We start from the raw sequence: 17481 nt of genomic DNA, 5'->3' as shown, positions 1-17481 counted from the left end.
AGCCTTGGAAAGACAAAGCGGATGATGTGTCGAGCTTTGCTGGCCGGGTCATGGTTTCTAGACAGTCAAGGCTGGATGATTGATGGGCCGTATGCCGTGTGTGTACGTTCATACTAAGGTAGGTATTGATCGGAATTCTACGTTGATTGCTGAAGTACCCAGGGAGCTAATCGAGGCACTTTTGCTTGCAGTCGCCCTGGATGAAGGTGAGTCCCGGTGAGTCTCGGTATCTGTCTGGTAGATGCCGTCAACACCCTATCACGTGAGCTACGTAGTTGCCGTTCAATGAGTTTCGGCCAGGTGTGCAGTACCTATACTCTGTATAGTATGCAGTATCGCATCGAAGAGGCGGAGAATCACGAGTGGAAGCTGCCGACCGTATGGCGACGGAGCCGGCCGACAGGCCCACCGCTAGGTATTCCTGTGCTAATTCTTAGTGTGTTGGTTGGCTAGGTGGCGGGGAAGAGGTGCTTAAGGGAGGGGGCGGGGCAGATAAGGATAAGACACACTGCCCCACTAAATAGGCAGACGATGATTGGACAAGTCCCGCTGATAAGCTGATACCCGGGCTTTCTGATTCGCGACAGCGCTGCCGTAGTCCGTCGCAAGCCGCGACTCCCGACTCTGAGAGAACGGACACAATCAGCTTGTCCGAAAAGAAACACACACAACACACAACACACAGAAATATATATACACTGTACAAACATACACATACAAACTCACAAATCCGTCGCAAACTGCACCAACGGGCGAATAGAGACGTTTGTTTGGATTGTGGATGTGGCAGCATAGCCAACGACGCGACAAGGGGTGCCGTAGTCACCTGCAGCAGCAGCTACCCCTACCTCGCCGACCGCATCCTCACCTCTGGAACGGTACCTTGCCTTGATCAGTTATCGTATTTTGCCTCTCTCTTTTTCTCTCTCCCCTCGTGTCTGTTCCCGCCTTAAACCTGCGGGGTTGTCTCTACATACTCTCCGTCCCCAAGCACACCTGACATTCCTCTTTCCTCTTCTTCTTCCCCCTGTCTTACCACTTGTGCAACTCCGACAGGTTGTCTCATACCTTTGCTTCTCATTAGTCACCGTGCAAAGGGGCTTGAGGCAATATGGCGCCCATTGCAGTCGCCCCCGAGAGGGATGTTGGGCCCCTAAACACGCTGACCACTGGCTTTGACGATACCATCCGCTTTTACCTCAACGGAACTCGCGTCGTGCTCGACGAGGTAGACCCCGAGGTCACCCTGCTCGAGTACTTGCGTGGAATCGGCCTCACTGGCACTAAACTGTTTGTCCGCTACTGTCCCGTCACTATGGACGAATCCCTTCGTACCATGCACTAACACCACACAGCGGCTGTGGCGAAGGCGGTTGCGGCGCCTGCACTGTAGTCATCTCCCAGTTCAATCCGACCACCAAGCAAATCTACCACGCGAGCGTCAACGCCTGCCTGGCCCCGCTGGCCAGTCTCGACGGCAAGCATGTCATCACCATCGAGGGAATCGGCAACACCAAGGCCCCGCACCCTGCCCAAGAACGAGTCGCAAAGAGCAACGGCAGCCAGTGCGGTTTCTGCACACCAGGCATCGTCATGAGCTTGTACGCTTTGTTGCGCAACAATCAGGCGCCTTCCCAAGAAGATATCGAGGAGGCCTTTGACGGCAATCTCTGCAGATGTACCGGGTACAAGCCCATCCTCGAAGCGGCCCAGACCTTCAGCGTCGAGAGGGGATGTGGCAAGGCACGGACGAACGGTGGCTCGGGCTGCTGCATGGAAAATGGTGACGGCGAGAAGAAGGCTGGTGGATGCTGCATGGACAAAGACAAACTCAATGACCAGCCCATAAAGAGGTTTACGCCGCCCGGCTTCATCGAGTACAACCCCGACACCGAGCTGATCTTCCCGCCAGCCTTGAAGAAGCACGAAATGAAGCCGCTGGCGTTTGGCAACAAGAGGAAGAAGTGGTACAGGCCAGTCACCCTCGAGCAGCTGCTCGATATCAAGAGCGTATACCCCTCAGCAAAGATCATCGGCGGCAGCACCGAGACCCAGATCGAAATCAAGTTCAAGGCACAGCAGTACCCCGTCTCCGTCTATGTGGGAGATATTGCAGAGCTGCGCCAGTACGAGTTCAAGGACGACCACTTGGAAATCGGTGGAAACGTGGTGCTCACTGATCTGGAGCACATCAGCAAAGAGGCCACACGCCATTACGGCGATGCTCGGGGCCAGGTCTTTGAGGGAATTCACAAGCAGTTGAAATATTTCGCCGGAAGGCAGATCCGCAACGTCGGCACGCCAGCGGGCAACCTCGTCACGGCGTCGCCAATATCAGACTTGAACCCTGTTCTCTGGGCTGCCAACGCCGTTTTGGTGGCCAAGTCCCAGAGCCAAGAGACGGAAATTCCCATGTCACAGTTCTTCACCGGCTATCGAAGGACGGCACTCCCGCAAGACGCCATCATCGCCTCCATCAGGATCCCCGTAACAGCCGCCAAGAACGAGTTCTTCAGAGCCTACAAGCAGGCCAAGAGAAAAGACGACGACATTGCCATTGTGACCGGCGCCCTCCGTATCAAGGTCGACGACAATGGGGTCATTACAGAGTCCAACCTGATCTACGGTGGCATGGCCGCCATGACCGTCGCCGCAAAGAAAACCATGGAGTACTTGGTGGGCAAGCGGATCGCCGAGCTGGAGACGCTCGAGGGAGCGATGAACGCCCTCGGAACCGACTTTGACTTGGAGTTCAGCGTTCCGGGAGGCATGGCCTCATACCGAAAGGCCCTGGCGCTCAGCTTCTTCTATCGCTTCTACCACGACGTCATCACTAACCTGGGCGGGCGGAGCCAGCACGTTGATATCGAGGCCATCGACGAACTCGAGCGAGGCATCTCTGGCGGAACCGAAGATGATGGTGCCGCCGCTGCGTACGAACAGGAAATTGTCGGCAAGTCCAAGAACCACGTTGCCGCGCTGAAGCAGGTTACTGGCGAGGCGCAGTACGTTGACGATATTCCCTCGTTGAAAAACGAGCTGCACGGCTGCTTCGTGCTGTCTACCAAGGCCCACGCCAAGATCAGGTCGATCGACTACTCGCCGGCCCTCGACATGCCGGGTGTCGTCGACTACATTGACAAGGACGACGTCGACACGCCCGAGGCGAATCGCTGGGGTGCACCTCGTTTCGACGAGGTCTTCTTCGCCGAAGGCGAAGTGTTCACCGCCGGCCAACCAATAGCGATGATACTTGCCACTTCAGCGTCCAAGGCTGCCGAGGCTGCTCGCGCGGTCAAGATTGAGTACGAGGAGCTGCCGTCTATTCTTACGATCGAGGAAGCAATCGAGAAAGAAAGCTTCCACGACTTCTACCGAGAGCTCAAGAACGGAGACACTGAGGAGGCGTTCAAAAACTGTGATTATGTCTTTACTGGCACGGCGCGAATGGGCGGCCAAGAACACTTCTATCTCGAAACTAACGCTTCGCTCGTTATTCCGAAACCTGAAGATGGAGAGATGGAGGTGTTTTCCAGCACCCAAAATGCCAATGAGACGTAGGTCAACTCTCTCAAATTTCCGAGTCTAATGCTAACGCTCCCGTAGGCAAGTATATGTTGCCCGCATGACCGGTGTTCAAGCCAACAAAGTTGTCGTACGCGTCAAGAGACTCGGCGGTGGCTTTGGCGGCAAGGAGACGAGGTCGATTCAGCTCTGCGCTCCGCTCGCACTTGCGGCCAAGAAGACGAAGCGACCCTGCCGCTACATGTTGACTAGAGAAGAGGATATGGTCACCTCGGGCCAGCGTCATCCGTTCTTGGGCAGATGGAAGGTTGGCGTAAACAAGGACGGCAAGATCCAAGCGCTGGACCTTGACGTGTTCAACAACGCCGGCTGGACATTCGACCTGAGCGCTGCAGTCTGCGAGCGAGCGATGACGCACTCGGACGGCTGCTACAAGATACCGAACATCTTCATCCGCGGACGCCTGTGCAAGACCAACACCATGTCCAACACGGCGTTCCGAGGCTTCGGAGGCCCCCAAGGTATGTTCATTGCGGAGACGTACATGGAGGAGGTCGCAGACCGGCTGGGCATGCCGGTCGAGAAGTTCCGCGAGATCAACTTCTACAAGCCGCTGGAGCCGACGCACTTCAACCAGCCCCTAACAGACTGGCACGTGCCGTTGATGTACGAGCAGGTTCAGAAGGAGGCCAAGTACGAGTTGCGAAGGGAACTCGTCAAGCGCTTCAACGACGGCAACAAGTGGCGCAAGCGCGGTCTCGCCATCATCCCGACAAAGTTTGGCATTTCATACACGGCCCTCTTCCTTAACCAGGCGGGCGCCCTCGTGCACATCTACCACGACGGATCAGTCCTCGTGGCTCACGGCGGCACGGAGATGGGCCAAGGGCTGCACACCAAGATGACGCAGATTGCCGCGCAAGCTCTCCAGGTGCCGCTGGAGAACGTCTTCATCTCGGAGACGGCAACCAACACGGTAGCCAACGCCTCGGCGACGGCGGCGTCGGCGTCATCCGATCTCAACGGCTACGCCATCTACAATGCGTGCGCGCAGCTGAACGAGCGTCTAGCGCCGTACCGAGAGAAGCTCGGGCCGGACGCGACGATGAAGGAGCTGGCACACGCCGCCTACTTTGACCGCGTGAACCTCTCGGCGCAGGGCTTCTACAAGACGCCGGAGATCGGGTACACGTGGGGCGAGAACCGGGGCAAGATGTTCTTCTACTTCACGCAGGGCGTCACGGCGGCCGAGGTGGAGGTGGACACGCTGACGGGGACGTGGACGTGCATCCGGGCGGACATCAAGATGGACGTTGGGCAGTCCATCAACCCGGCGGTGGACTACGGGCAGATCCAGGGCGCGTTCGTGCAGGGCCTCGGCTTGTTCACAATGGAGGAATCGCTCTGGCTCCGCAACGGGCCGACGGCGGGTAACCTATTCACGCGGGGCCCAGGGGCGTACAAGATACCGGGGTTCCGCGACATACCACAGGAGTTCAACGTGTCACTCCTCAAGGACGTGGAGTGGAAGGATCTGCGGACGATCCAGCGGTCGCGGGGAGTGGGGGAGCCGCCGCTGTTCATGGGCAGCGCCGTCTTCTTCGCGATCCGCGACGCGCTCAAGGCTTCGAGGCGGCAGTATGGGGTCGAGGCGACGATCGGGGAGGACCGGGTGGGCGACGGCCTGCTGAGGCTGGAGAGCCCGGCCACACCCGAGCGGATCCGGCTCAGCTGCGAGGACCCGATTATGAGGAGGGCAAGGGTGCTGCCGAAGGAGGGGGAGAAGAGCTTTTTCGTAGCCATTTAGAGGGCAGACAGACAGTAGGGGGGTGAGGAGAACAGGGGGGGTTTATGTACGTGGAGACTCTTGGCGAGTATTCGCTCGGGACAGAAACGGACAGGCGCTGTGTTGGCAACGGTTGCGATACATATAAAATACATTATTTGTCATGGTTTTCACATGAGATGATTAATTAGCAACGGTTTTGCCCCTTTCACTAGGGATGTTGTAGGTCATACGCTGGGAAGAGCAACGTATCACACGATCGCCCAACGCGTTTGCAAATCGCCAAGTCTTTCAGCATGTAAGGATACATACATAGTAGTGTACCTAGGCTAAAAGAAGAAAGGGAAAAAAAAAGAGGATGGGATGGTGAGGGGTTGTTGGATCGGTGTCGACCAGGGTGTCAGCAGTAGGCGGATGGGCGGCTGGGGGGGAGGGGGGGGGGGGGGGGGGGAGCTCTTTTGCAGCCCGAAGCTTTTCGTACAGCCAGCTCAGCTTTTACCGAGTCAGGACCTTTCTTGAAGAGGAAACGGACAAGCAAAGACGAAGACGGGACCTAAAGGCTGAAGAAGCCTTTTTTCTTTTCTTCCTTCTTTTTTCGAGTGTCTGGGTGAAGGGAGTTTAGGGGAGTTCAGCCCCGAGAGTGACGGGGAGAGCAAGTCACGGGCTGGGAGGTAGACATCGGACGAGGACCACTTTAGATGCTCTGTTTACCCTGTCTGTGTGGGAAAGCCAAGAAATGCATCACCATCAGCGTCCGGGACGCCCAGGATCGGGGGAGGTCTGCGCTGCGACGGTGGGAGTGCGAGTGGAAATGGAGAGCCTCCTTGCATTCTGACGCATGTCTGTGCTGTGCAGCAGCGATTGTTTAAACTATTTTGGCCCGTGATGCCGGGTATGGGATGATATCATAGCCCGAGGTGCGACAGCGAGAAAGAAGCCAGAGGTTGTGTCGAACGAAGGTCGATTTAAGGGGGGGAGAGATAAGATCAAGAGAGCTTTCCTTTCTTTACTTTTCTCCAATTTCGTTCACCGAGGTTAGAGTAGGATTCCTATAGGGAAGAAGGGGAGAAGGCCCGGGGGGGGGGGGATGGTGTGCGATCTTCACCTTGGTCGGACGTCTTCCGACGCCTGGAGGGCGGGCGGTGCCTAGATTTTATTGCCGAATCCCGGGTCCCATGTGCCATGTTGTTGTGATGTTGTGTTGAGGCAGACAGGGGTCTGTTGTAAGATTTTCTCTGGATTCCCCCCCCCTCGACAGCCAGCCAGTTCAAGTGACGGTGTGTTGAGTGATGAAAGTACGAGCAATGAATGCATGAGTGATGGGTGCATGAGTGAGTATGTACGGTGCTACCGGTAGTGAGTTGCCGAGTGGCCGGTGCGAGTGGCTCTCATGACCCGCAGCTGAGCGCCAAGTTCAAGGTGAAGAAGACCAACCAACCCTGTCGTCATCCATCCCCCGCAGCCAAAGGCAACTAGTTTACCAGCAAAAAACTGGTGGACGATGCTGACCGGCGGCCTTGACCTTAAACCGTGGCCTTGAACCCGGTTTATCAGTCTGCCGCGTGTGCCAACCCATTTCCCATTGCAGTTCGCCATCCGTTCGTTCGTGGCTAATTTTTTCTCATTGTTTTTCTTTCCTTTTCTTTTCGTGTGCCAATCTTGTTCCCAAGATAAAACGAAGGAGAAAAAAAAACATCAACCCCTTCGCCCTGACTAGCTATACCAAATTCTCTTCGGACCACATCAGAGAGCATTTCAATCGCACAACCTTCACCAGGCCTCGGCACACGCTCGCACTACCGCGCCCGACTCCAAAGCCACCAACGACCAGCCAGCCACTCTTCACACTACATAGACTGTTCGGAAACGCCTTCCAACTCTCTTCCTTCCCTTGCATTGCCCGAACAGCACCGGCCGGACGAGACATACATACAACCCGCCATAGATTGGCCCCTTTCCCGCGCCCTCACCACACGTCGCCTCCCGTGTCCGCGGCACCACACCGGTCAGTCAGCGTAAAGAGACGAGAAAACCTCGACAATATCCGCGAAAGCGCATAGCCGAATCTGACCCGGCGGCTGCCCGCACGCGACAACGCCGTCATCCCCTCCCGCACCGCGCCGCACCGCCTGCAAACCCTTGCGACGCAGCAGAGCTGCCTGGCCCCACGAACCGCGACCTCGAGGGGGGAAAGAACCTTGTTTCCGTGTCAAATGATCTGCGAACACTCGTCTCCTGCGTAACCTTTGAGGTCCAATGGGAGCCGCCGTCCCATTGAGCTGATTCCGACACCCACCCACCCACCACCACCACCACCATCACCACCACCTCCACCACTACCGCCGCCGCCGCCGCTGCCGCCCGCCTGCCAAACCCGCTTGCTTACCTACCTCCCTGCCCGAAGCCCGTCCAGCCGTTGCCATGCCAGAGAACGACAAGGACGTCAAGTCCGAGGCGCAAGAGGACAAGGAAAAGCGCGAGAAGCCGGAGAACAATGGCGGCCATGCCCACTCGGCCAAGAGCCCCAAGAAGCGCCGTAAAGTAAACCACGGTACGTTTGGCCGAGAACTCGCCCCCCCTTGCTATATATGATGGTTCCCTCGGGTGGTTGCTGTCGAATCGCGGGATGCCCCGGCGGCAGCAATCCTCTGGCCTCTCTCGACCCTGGTGAAAATAAAATAAAAATATGAAAAAAGAAAAAGAAAAAGCCAATTGCTAATGCCCTGCTCCCTCCCCAGCTTGCGTCTACTGCCGGCGATCTGTAAGTCGGATAGCCCTTCCCCAACAAATACGATTGGCATTGTTCCCCCCTTCCCTTGGCTTTGCGCGCGACGCCGACGCTATTGCCTACCAGCTATGCTCCAGCTTTGCTGCTGTGCGATGTTCCGCCAGCCCTTGCCTGCATAGGTAATATATGCATGGGCTCCTCCTCCTCTCGAGGGAGGACTGCGAGGAGGCAACTACAAGCGAAAAAGAAGAGAAAAACGATGGCTGACGGATAGTGTCTTGCCCGCTACGTAGCATATGACTTGCGATCTCGTATGTAAAATCTCTTTCTTCACACGCCATTGGCACCGAGGGACCAGCGTCTTGCTTCTGCGGCGCCTGTCCCGTGTCCAGTTGACTTGTCCATGAAGCCCCGATGCGCGCCTACTCGCGCGCGCGGGAGCATCTCCTTTAACCCGTGTAACGCTTGCTGACCATGCCGTGCCCAGGAACGACCATGTACGAGATGCATCAAGCGCAATATCGGCCATCTCTGCCACGATGAGCCGCGCGACCCCGACTCCAAGAAGGCCAAGAGCTCGCACGTTCCCTCCGCCGCCGACGAGCCCGAGACGACGCAATCCGACATCGCGCGGAGCTCCGTTGACCAATCCGCGACCGGCGCCATGGGCCCGCCGCCTCCCTTCGAGAGAAAGACGTCCTCATTTAGCGCTGCCGTCCTGGGCCAAGGGAACCCCCTGCAACTCGTGTCACCGGGTTCTGTCTCTGGTATGTCGGGAAACGGCAGCAATATGAATCAATGTAGGTCCTGGCTGGCTCCTGTTTGACCCCTCTCCGATAGTGCGTCGTGCCCGTGTTCTCTCGACTTCCTGTCATGCGGCTGCGCTTCCCATTTGGAATAACAAGAGAAAGACGAACAAGCATCGTCAGAAGCACGGAAGCTAACGCGATGCGCCCCGCTCTGACAGTCGCCGGTTTCTCCGACGCCTGGCTGACGGCCCAGAACCACTACCACGATATGCAAAGCTACCACCCCAGTTACATGATCGCTCCCGAGGTCACGCATGAGTTCAACCTGCTCAACGACTTTTTGCAAACAAGCCTGCTCGATGACGGCGGCATTCTCTCCGACGAGTCCCAGAACAGCCCCGCGTTTAGCAGGACAGCTGGCGCCAACGACATGCTGCCGACGTTCGGAAATCAGAGCAGTAACAACAGGACCGGCGCCGTCAACAACGGCAATGGGCTCTCGCATATGATGCCGCCGCAGAACCTCGAGCCGGGCCAGGCGGCGTCGCGGCCCGGCAGCAGCGTCGTCCCGGCCGAAAAGGACAAGGCGCGCGAGTACTACCTCCAGGCAGCCGACCCATCCGGCAACGACACCCCCGAGGAGCGTATGGACCGCGTGTTGAAGGCCAAGTACGAGGCCGGGCTCCTGAAACCCTTCAACTACGTCAAGGGATATGCCCGACTCGGCACCTATCTGGATAGCCATATCGCGCCATCGTCGAAGCAAAAGATCCTTCGGACCATCGACCGCTTCCGGCCCAAGTTCCGCGAAAAGGCGCAGGCTCTGACCGACATGGAGCTCCTCTACGTCGAGATGTGGTTCGAGAAGCAGCTCATGGAGTACGACCGCGTATTCGCCAGTATGGCGGTCCCGGCGTGCTGCTGGAGGAGGACTGGTGAGATCTTCAGGGGCAACAACGAGATGGCGGAGCTGTTGCACGTCCCAGTCGAGAACCTGCGCGATGTATGTCTAAAACCCAGCCAGCGTTGACTGGCTTTGAGGCTCACGATACAAACAGGGCAAGATTTCTCTGCACGAGATCCTCACGGAGGAGTCGCTCGTCCGGTATTGGGAAGAGTTCGGGACCATCGCCTTCGACCCTGCACACGACACGCTGCTCACAGCCTGCACGCTCAAAAACCCCGACGACAAGGCGACGGACCCCGTGGTGCACTGTTGCTTTTCTTTCATGATTCAACGAGATAACCACAAGCTGTGAGTTGCCCCCCACTCCCAACACACACACACACACACACACCTCGTTTTGCCCATGAGACCCCGGTACTGACAGGTTCTGATGCGCAGCCCCACGCTCATCATTGGCAACTTCTTGCCCAACGATCCTGCTCGCCCGTAATCTATTGCATTTCCAAAGGCCGGGGACTTGGGGGGTGGGGTCAGAGATGACCAAAAAAATGAGATTGGCGTCATTTGGATACCAGAGCATTGTTTTGTTTTTGTTCTTTTGTTTCTGGATTAGTTGCATCACCAAAGCCATCTACTGCGCTCTCGGGCGCGAGTCAAAAGTCAGTACATATTCAACGTTTGGTACCCGGATCTGGTCGGGTGTCGGGATGGACGGGGTCTCCATCCGGCCCGCTATTGTCTACCGGACCGGCTGGACCGGCGGCCGATTCCAATTGCCCCACATCCAGATTCCGGTACTAGCGAGGAAGGAGCGTTGCCATGCGCCTTCCGTGGACGATACGGCACTTGCCATTTCGAATGACATCTCTTATTTCCCCTGTTGATCTTCCACTCGATGTGTCAGATTCGCACCCAGATAGAATCGCACCGCTTACTGACATTGGTCTGGCCGCTGCGATTACCAAATCTTAACAAACTTCTTACGTTTGGTGCTCTCCCGGTCTCTTTCGGGCACTATGCCTCCTATGGCTCGCATACCCTCCCCCAGGGGCGCCCAACCTGACAAGCCTACGTCCTTCACAGGTTTGCTTCATCGACAGACGCGGACCTCGGTGGAGCGGCTAACGCGTATATACAGCTTTCTCGCAGACCCTCCTGAGGCGCCTCCCGTCCGCCAACGACCCGCCCGCAATCGACTCGCTGCTCGCCGATCTGAAGCCGCAGCTGGAGACGATCGTCAACTTCCACGCGACGTCGAGGACAAAGCCCCAGCGGGGAGAGCTGGACAGGAAAGGGACCGAGCTGTGGAACGTCTGCACCAGGCTGCGCCGCGACGACGCCCCCGGCGTGCCACCGACGAGGAGGAAACTCCTGCTCCGGAGCAGGGCCTACGCGTTCTTCATGATTAACGTCGCGAGGGACGCCGCCCCCGGGGCGAAGCCTCAGATGGCTGACGTGGTGCACCTGACGAAGCTGATGCTCAAGGCCGGGAGGATGTGCATTAGTCCGTTGCTATCCCGATTGACTTCGTGGTCACGATGGCTGACTGTGTAGCAGACGACGAGAGCATCGGTGCCAGCACTAGCACCATGAAGCTGGCCAACGCCATCTTCACGAAAGGAGCGGGATACGTTGCGGCTCTGGGCGAGCTACAGAAAGCAATGCTGGGACCTGATGACTTGGCGGAGTGCAAACGTCTAGAGTCGGAATACTACATACTCCGCACGGCGCTGGTATGTCCCACACACACACACTCAGCGACCTACGACATCTGACAGTTGACCGCCCAGGCCTGGAAAGAGGACAACCTCACCGTCGCCGAGTTCATGTACGACAAGGGTCACCTCGAGCCTCAGTCTCTAGACCCCGGCTCCGCCGAGAAGATGACAGAGGTCCTCTTTGAGATGGGAAAAGACCTATCCAAAAAGGGCGACTTCCCCATGGCTGCGCGATGGCTCGAACGGGGATACGAAGTCATCAACGCCCAAGACCTGGAGCGCCTCTCCCGCGATGCCATCGAGCTGCGCCTCGCCGTCTGCCAGGCCCTGGTCCACGCGCTGCTCGGGATGGACACGCAAGACGCCTCCCAGAGGGCACTCGGTCTGGTCAACTATCTCGAGGCCGAGATCGGCGACAAGCCCGTCGCGCTGCTGCTTCGCCTTGAGCTCCTGCAGAAGGCACCAGCCGAGGTCTTCGACGTCGAGGCCTACGCCGGCGTCCTCCGGCGGATGGTGCGCGCCTTCACCTTCTCCGAGGCACACTTCAGGCTTCTCGTGCACCACGCGCGGAAGCTGCACGATAAGAGCCCGACGCAAGCGACAGACGTCGTGAATGGGATGCTCCGGGGCGTCGTCGTATCCTCGGGGCGCGACGAGTGGGTCGAGAGGCTGGTGCTCTTGAGGATCTGGATGGAGACGAACCAGAGGGATAGCATGAGAGCCGTTGAGGGGCTGGCAGCTGTCTTGGCCGGGCTCCAAGATACCCTGGAGAAGCCTCTTGGGGCTTCTGCGGCGGTTGGAGCGTTGACTGTGAGCTGCAAACTCATGGGAAGTCTGAAAGGTTGCTAACACTCGAACAGCTGTTGTGGAAGAAGATCGAGGTCAACTACAACCAGGGCCAGTTTGACTTCGCGGATGGCTGGTGCCAGATTGCGTTGCAGCCCCTTTTCCAGAATGGCGGGCCTGCGAACCGGTCAAGGCTCAGCAGGTACGTGTTACAGCCCCACCTGGCTGTGATGGATGTCACCACGCTGACGACCGCAGGAAGCTTATCCTCTGCGCCCTGGGGCAAAACGACACCGAGAGAGCGCGACAGGTCTTCCACAACATGGCGGAGGCGTCGCAAAACGAGCCGATGACGCGGTACCTGATGTACAAGGTCGCACTTCGCTCGGCAGACCGCGAGCTGGCGGCGGAGTGTCTTGAACGAATTGGCGCTGCGGCGGGACAAGAGCCCGACTTTCTCTACGCTTGCGTCCTAGAGGCGCAGCAGGCTGGGGATAGGGTGTGCGCGATGCAGGCCATGAAGCAGCTGGCTGGCAAAGTCGATTTCAGCGAGGCATCTCCCGTCCACCTCCCTGCGCTTCTGCGGTGCAACATACGGCTCGCCGTCTCCGTCATGGAGGGCGAGAAAGACGCCGGAAGACGAAAGGCGGCGGTGGAGGAGGTTGTCACGCTGTTTGAAGGAGGTGAGTTCGCGCCACCACTTGCTTGCCGTCGCATCTGGGTGTTGGCCGTGGTTGACGAATGAGCATGCAGCATCTAAAGCGGTCCAGCGGAACCCGAACGGCAAGGACGGCAACCGGCTCTTCACGATCAAGGAACTCGACTGGTTCTGCCAGAACGCATACAACCTCGGCCTCAAGCACGTGGACAGCTGGGGCCTCGAGCATCTTGTGCGCTTGTACGACGGCTGCCTCACCATCGCAGCGCACTACCCTGCCGACCTCCCCGCCGAGGCGGCCGGCGACCTGGCCTTCCGGACCATGTTCTGCCACTTCGTCGCTGCAGCGGCGCTCGTCTCCCTCGCGCGCGCCGAAGATGGCACCGAACGGCGACTCCAAGACTACCTCGTAGCGCGGCGGCACGTCAAAGCCTACAGCGAAGCGCTGGAGGGCCGGGTGGATGCGCTGGACGCGCGGCTCAGGGCCGACCTCGTGGCAAAGCTGGCGACGCTGACCGTGTTCGACTTCGAGGCGGCGGTGGCGCTGAGGCAGTACGACGCCCTCGGGTACGTCGTCCGCGCGGCAAAGACGTGCCGGGAAGTGAACGCGCTCAAGGCCATGGGCGACATTGCGTTGCGCGGCAAGCTTCCTGGGCAAGGTGATTTGGCTTTTTGTTTTGTCTCTGGTATGATGGTGGGCATGGGCTGACAGGCACCCACCACTGCAGAGCTCTACTCGACGCTCGGCGTCATCGTCAACGAGATCTGGGAGCTCGAGAAGATGAAGAGCGACCGGCTGGCAAAGTACATCCGGTGCATGTTCCACGCCGTGCTACCGCTCGATGCGGCGCTGGGGCAGAGACTGATGAGACAGGCGATTGACGTGGCGAGGGATTCCCGCGGTGTATGTACCTCCTGATCCTCTCCTTTTATTCCCTCTCTTTCTCCTTCTGCTCTGCCCCTTTTCATCCTTCCTCAACCGATCCTGAAACCCACCGCCGCGTGTTCTTTTGCAGGATCAGGTTCCTGACATGATGTGTCCGTACTCCAGGGCCCGCACCCATTCCCGCCCGAGGAGCTCGAGTGGCTCGTGACCGTCTCTTTCAACCAGGCGGTGGACGCGTACAACGTCCGGCAGGACGATGAGTGTACCAAGTGGGCTGATCTGGCAATGAACCTCGCGCACTACGCCAACGACGGCGGCGGGCTGGAGGCCATGGTGCACGAGCAATGGGCGAAGCTGAAGCTCTGAGTCGCCGCGAGCCGCCCATCAGAGACTTTCGGGAGATGCTAGGAGGTTCTCGTCCATAAGGCAGTTTTGTTGGCTGAGGATTCGAACGTACAGGTTCTGAATGGACTCAATAATCTGCATCCGACAGGATCAGGGGGCGTGGAGACGGAGCAGAGTAAGGCAACCTGTATTTTAGTCCACCTAGTCGCGGACCAACCGAGCCCCCCTGACTAAGTCTAGAGCAAATCCCAAAAAAAAATGAAAATGAAAATGAAAATAAAAAAGTTCGGTCGGATGTAGTATCGTGGCACACTTCAAGGAGCCCGGGCATGTGAGGCGAAACACACCCGCCAGCCTGTGTGTAACCCCCGTTCCTTCCACCAACCTTGGCCTGGCCCGGCCTGGCCTACCGTTTACCCGCGGCCGGCCGCCCGTCGTGTGCGTCGTGTCAGTCGTTAACCTCGTACCGCATGCGGCCGTCCTTGTGATAGCAGCTCGTGAAGGGCTTAGCAGATGGCATGGGTTTTGCCATGCTTGCCCTGTATGGAATGTTTTTCCTTCTGTAGGCCCTCACCTGGGTTAGCCGACTACCTCGCACACGCCTTGGGAGGGGGAAGGGGGGGGGGGGGGGGGGGGGGGACAAACTCTGAATTTTGGGTGGTTGTGGGAGGCCTTTGAGCTGGTGAGGTGGTGCTTGTGGATGAAGTCCTGCTGGCGCTGGACGCTGGCGTGGTCCATCTGCTCGAGCAGGCCCATGCACAGCTTGATGTCGGCGATGAGGGCGTCGCAGCGGGCCTTGCTGAAGTCCTCGCGGACGACGACGCGGAGCATCTTGAGGTCGTTCGTCTTGGGGGCCATGGTGTAGGCGGGGACGACCCAGCCGCGGACGCGGAGCTGGTGGGCGAGGGCGAACTCGTCGTAGGTGCGGCCGCCGTCCTCACCGCCGCCGGCGGCGTCGGGGAGGCGGAAGGCGACGAGGGGAAGGCCCTCGCCGGAGCGCTTGGACATGATAACGAAGCCGAGGACCTCGAGGGATCGGGTGAGGTAGTCGGCGGTGCGGGTGAGGTTGGACATGATGGCGCGGTAGCCCTTCTTGCCGAGGCGGATGAGCTGGTAGTACTGGCCGATGACCTGGGAGGCGCCCTTGGAGAAGTTGAGGGTGAAGGAGGCCTGGTCGGCGCCGAGGTAGTTGATGTTGAAGACGAGCTCCTGCGGGAGGAACTCGGCGGAGCGCCAGACGACCCAGCCGACGCCGGGGTATACCAGGCCGTACTGCCGCGGAGTTGTTGTTAGTCGAAGCTGCGTCAGGGGTGAGGGAAAGGGGGGGTTGCTGTTTTTTATACCTTGTGACCGGAGACGTTGATGGAGACGACGTTCTTGAGGCGGAAATCCCACTCCAGGCCGGGCACGACAAAGGGGGCGACAAAGCCCCCGCTGGCGGCGTCGACATGGATGGAGACGTCCATGCCCTTTTCCACCAGCAGGTCGTTGACGGCCTTGACGTCCTCGTACTCGCCGGTGTAGGTGGTGCCGAGGATGGCGCAGATGCCGATGGTGTTCTCGTCGACGAGGGCGACGGTCTCAGCCGGGTCGATGACGTAGCGGTCGGGCGCGCAGTAGACGAGCTTCTCCTCGACCTCGAAGTAGCGCGCCGCCTTCTCCCAGCACACCTGGACGGCGCTCGACATGACGATGTTGGGGCGGTCGGTGGGCAGGCCGGCCGCCTGGCGCGCGTTCTTCCAGCGCTTCTTCATGGCGAGGACTGCGAGCATGATAGCCTCGGAGGAGCCGACGCACGAGGTGCCGACGGCGCCGACGCCCGCGCCCACGGGGGCGTTGAAGAGCTTGCCAATCATGGAGACGCAGCGGTTTTGGATGTCGGCGGACTGGGGGTATTCTTCATAGTCTAAAATATAATTGTGAGCGGCAGTTACTGGATGGTAGTGATGGGGGGGGGGGGGGGGGGTTCTTCTACCTATGAAGTTTTTCGCGAACGATTCGGTATTTAAGGCTGTTAGAATGGGATTGGTTTGCTAAAAGGAGGGAGTTTCTGAATTACCATGAGCTTCTCGGCCTCTTCTTCCTGTGGTTGGGGTGGTCAGCACAAGTTGAGGGGGGAGGCGCGGGACGGATGATACCCACCATGTAGGTCGTCACGAACGAGGCAAGGCTATAAACATTGCAAAAGTCAGAGACGAACGGGCAGGCGAGAAGTGAGAGAAGGAGTGACGAATGGAGCCTACTTGAGCATGGGGTTGCCGTCGAGGCTGAGCTCGTCCTTGATCATGCGATAGGCGACGTCCTTGGGCATCTCGTCTTCGGGCATCTCGTTCCTGGGCAGGTCCTGGTTGGCAAAGCGGGAGCCGTAGACGCTGGTGGTGAAGCTGTCATCCTCATCGGCGAGCTGGAGCTGGACCTTGGAGAGCTGGTGCTGGACCTTCTTGAGCTCGGCGGTGGTGTCCGAGTCGTCGGAGCCCGAGTCGGGGGGCGTGTTGACGGTTGCGAGGTGGACCATTTTTTTCTCGGGAAGAATTGAGTATTTCTGGTTTATCTATTGACCGATAAAGGGGACGGACTGTGTATGCGTGAAGTGTATGGGACGAGGGGAGGTTCAGAAAAGGACGTGAAGGGCGGATGGGGGAGGGTGTTTATATGATGAGTTGGGAAAACCGAGGAGCGAATGGAGCTGAGCTAGGGTGAGACCAGGCGAGGTATGGCGATGAGACGTAGATCCGGAGTAAGCGGGTTGGGGGAGAGGACAGCGAGAGGGACAGGAGGAGAAGAGAAGAGGAGCAGCATCTGCCTTCTGCTTTGGAAGCTCGGAAAGATGGCACGTAAAGGAAAGACGGTGACAGCTCGCTAGCTAGGTAGCTACCTACCTACTACTTAGCTAGCTGCAAGTGGGGTGACTGATCGAGCAGCTAGCTCACTGTCACTCTCATTTTCACACTCTCTCACACACGCTGAACCCGGAAGGCGGGGTGGGCAAGGCGCGGTGTTGTCAGTACGTACCGCTTGCAGCCAGAAACACAGCCTGAAGCCACCTACATACCCATCATTACCTGTTTACCTACATCATCGACATGAAGCTGTATGCAGAGTCCTTGGCAGGCCTGATTTACTTCACCGGGGAGGGGAGGGGCAATGAATGAGTGGGCTGAAGCTTCGGTACGTCCCGTTTATTCCGCAAAGAGTACCGGTATCCGTACCCGCACGGGCCTTGGATACATACCTAGGTACCTACCTAGGTGAGTATCGTACCGGTATCTCAGCAAAGTTGTTGAATTACCGAGCCGTGACACACGCCTGCCTTTTCGAGAATGCGTTCGTGTTGTGTTTATGCCCTCTGTAGTTTCTTTGGGAAACCAAAAAGGGGAAAATAAAAAAATAAAA

The 17481-nt window shown here is 58.2% G+C and overlaps 4 protein-coding genes across 4 annotated transcripts; 3 read left to right on the top strand and 1 right to left on the bottom strand.

The window, feature by feature from the left end:
• Positions 1-1111: 1111 nt before the first annotated feature.
• LY79DRAFT_673055 (xanthine dehydrogenase) lies at positions 1112-5332 on the top strand (the record flags this gene model as incomplete). The annotated part of the gene is made up of 3 exons (XM_060564120.1): positions 1112-1290; positions 1356-3557; positions 3607-5332. 3 exons carry the CDS (start codon positions 1112-1114, stop codon positions 5330-5332), a joined length of 4107 nt encoding a protein of 1368 aa, XP_060409775.1.
• A 2400-nt stretch (positions 5333-7732) lies between these two features.
• On the top strand, positions 7733-10185 carry LY79DRAFT_524219 (transcriptional regulator; the record flags this gene model as incomplete). Its single annotated transcript, XM_060555610.1, has 6 exons — positions 7733-7862; positions 8050-8072; positions 8527-8839; positions 9007-9791; positions 9847-10043; positions 10134-10185. The coding sequence occupies 6 exons, from the start codon at positions 7733-7735 to the stop codon at positions 10183-10185; spliced, it is 1500 nt and encodes a 499-aa protein (XP_060409774.1).
• A 526-nt stretch (positions 10186-10711) lies between these two features.
• LY79DRAFT_524252 (meiosis protein SPO22/ZIP4 like-domain-containing protein) lies at positions 10712-14109 on the top strand (the record flags this gene model as incomplete). The annotated part of the gene is made up of 9 exons (XM_060555614.1): positions 10712-10778; positions 10834-11199; positions 11253-11428; positions 11486-12223; positions 12274-12401; positions 12458-12882; positions 12953-13516; positions 13586-13761; positions 13909-14109. The coding sequence occupies 9 exons, from the start codon at positions 10712-10714 to the stop codon at positions 14107-14109; spliced, it is 2841 nt and encodes a 946-aa protein (XP_060409773.1).
• Positions 14110-14594: 485 nt separating this feature from the next.
• LY79DRAFT_524180 (glutamate decarboxylase) lies at positions 14595-16603 on the bottom strand (the record flags this gene model as incomplete). The annotated part of the gene is made up of 6 exons (XM_060555608.1): positions 14595-14648; positions 14734-15360; positions 15432-15994; positions 16064-16121; positions 16231-16258; positions 16332-16603. 6 exons carry the CDS (start codon positions 16601-16603, stop codon positions 14595-14597), a joined length of 1602 nt encoding a protein of 533 aa, XP_060409772.1.
• Between the last annotated feature and the right edge of the window lie 878 nt (positions 16604-17481).

This window comes from Colletotrichum navitas, assembly GCF_030913465.1.
Source record: "Colletotrichum navitas strain CBS 125086 chromosome Unknown LY79scaffold_78, whole genome shotgun sequence".
Taxonomy (NCBI): domain Eukaryota; kingdom Fungi; phylum Ascomycota; class Sordariomycetes; order Glomerellales; family Glomerellaceae; genus Colletotrichum; species Colletotrichum navitas.
This window is presented reverse-complemented; position numbering and strand designations above follow the sequence as displayed.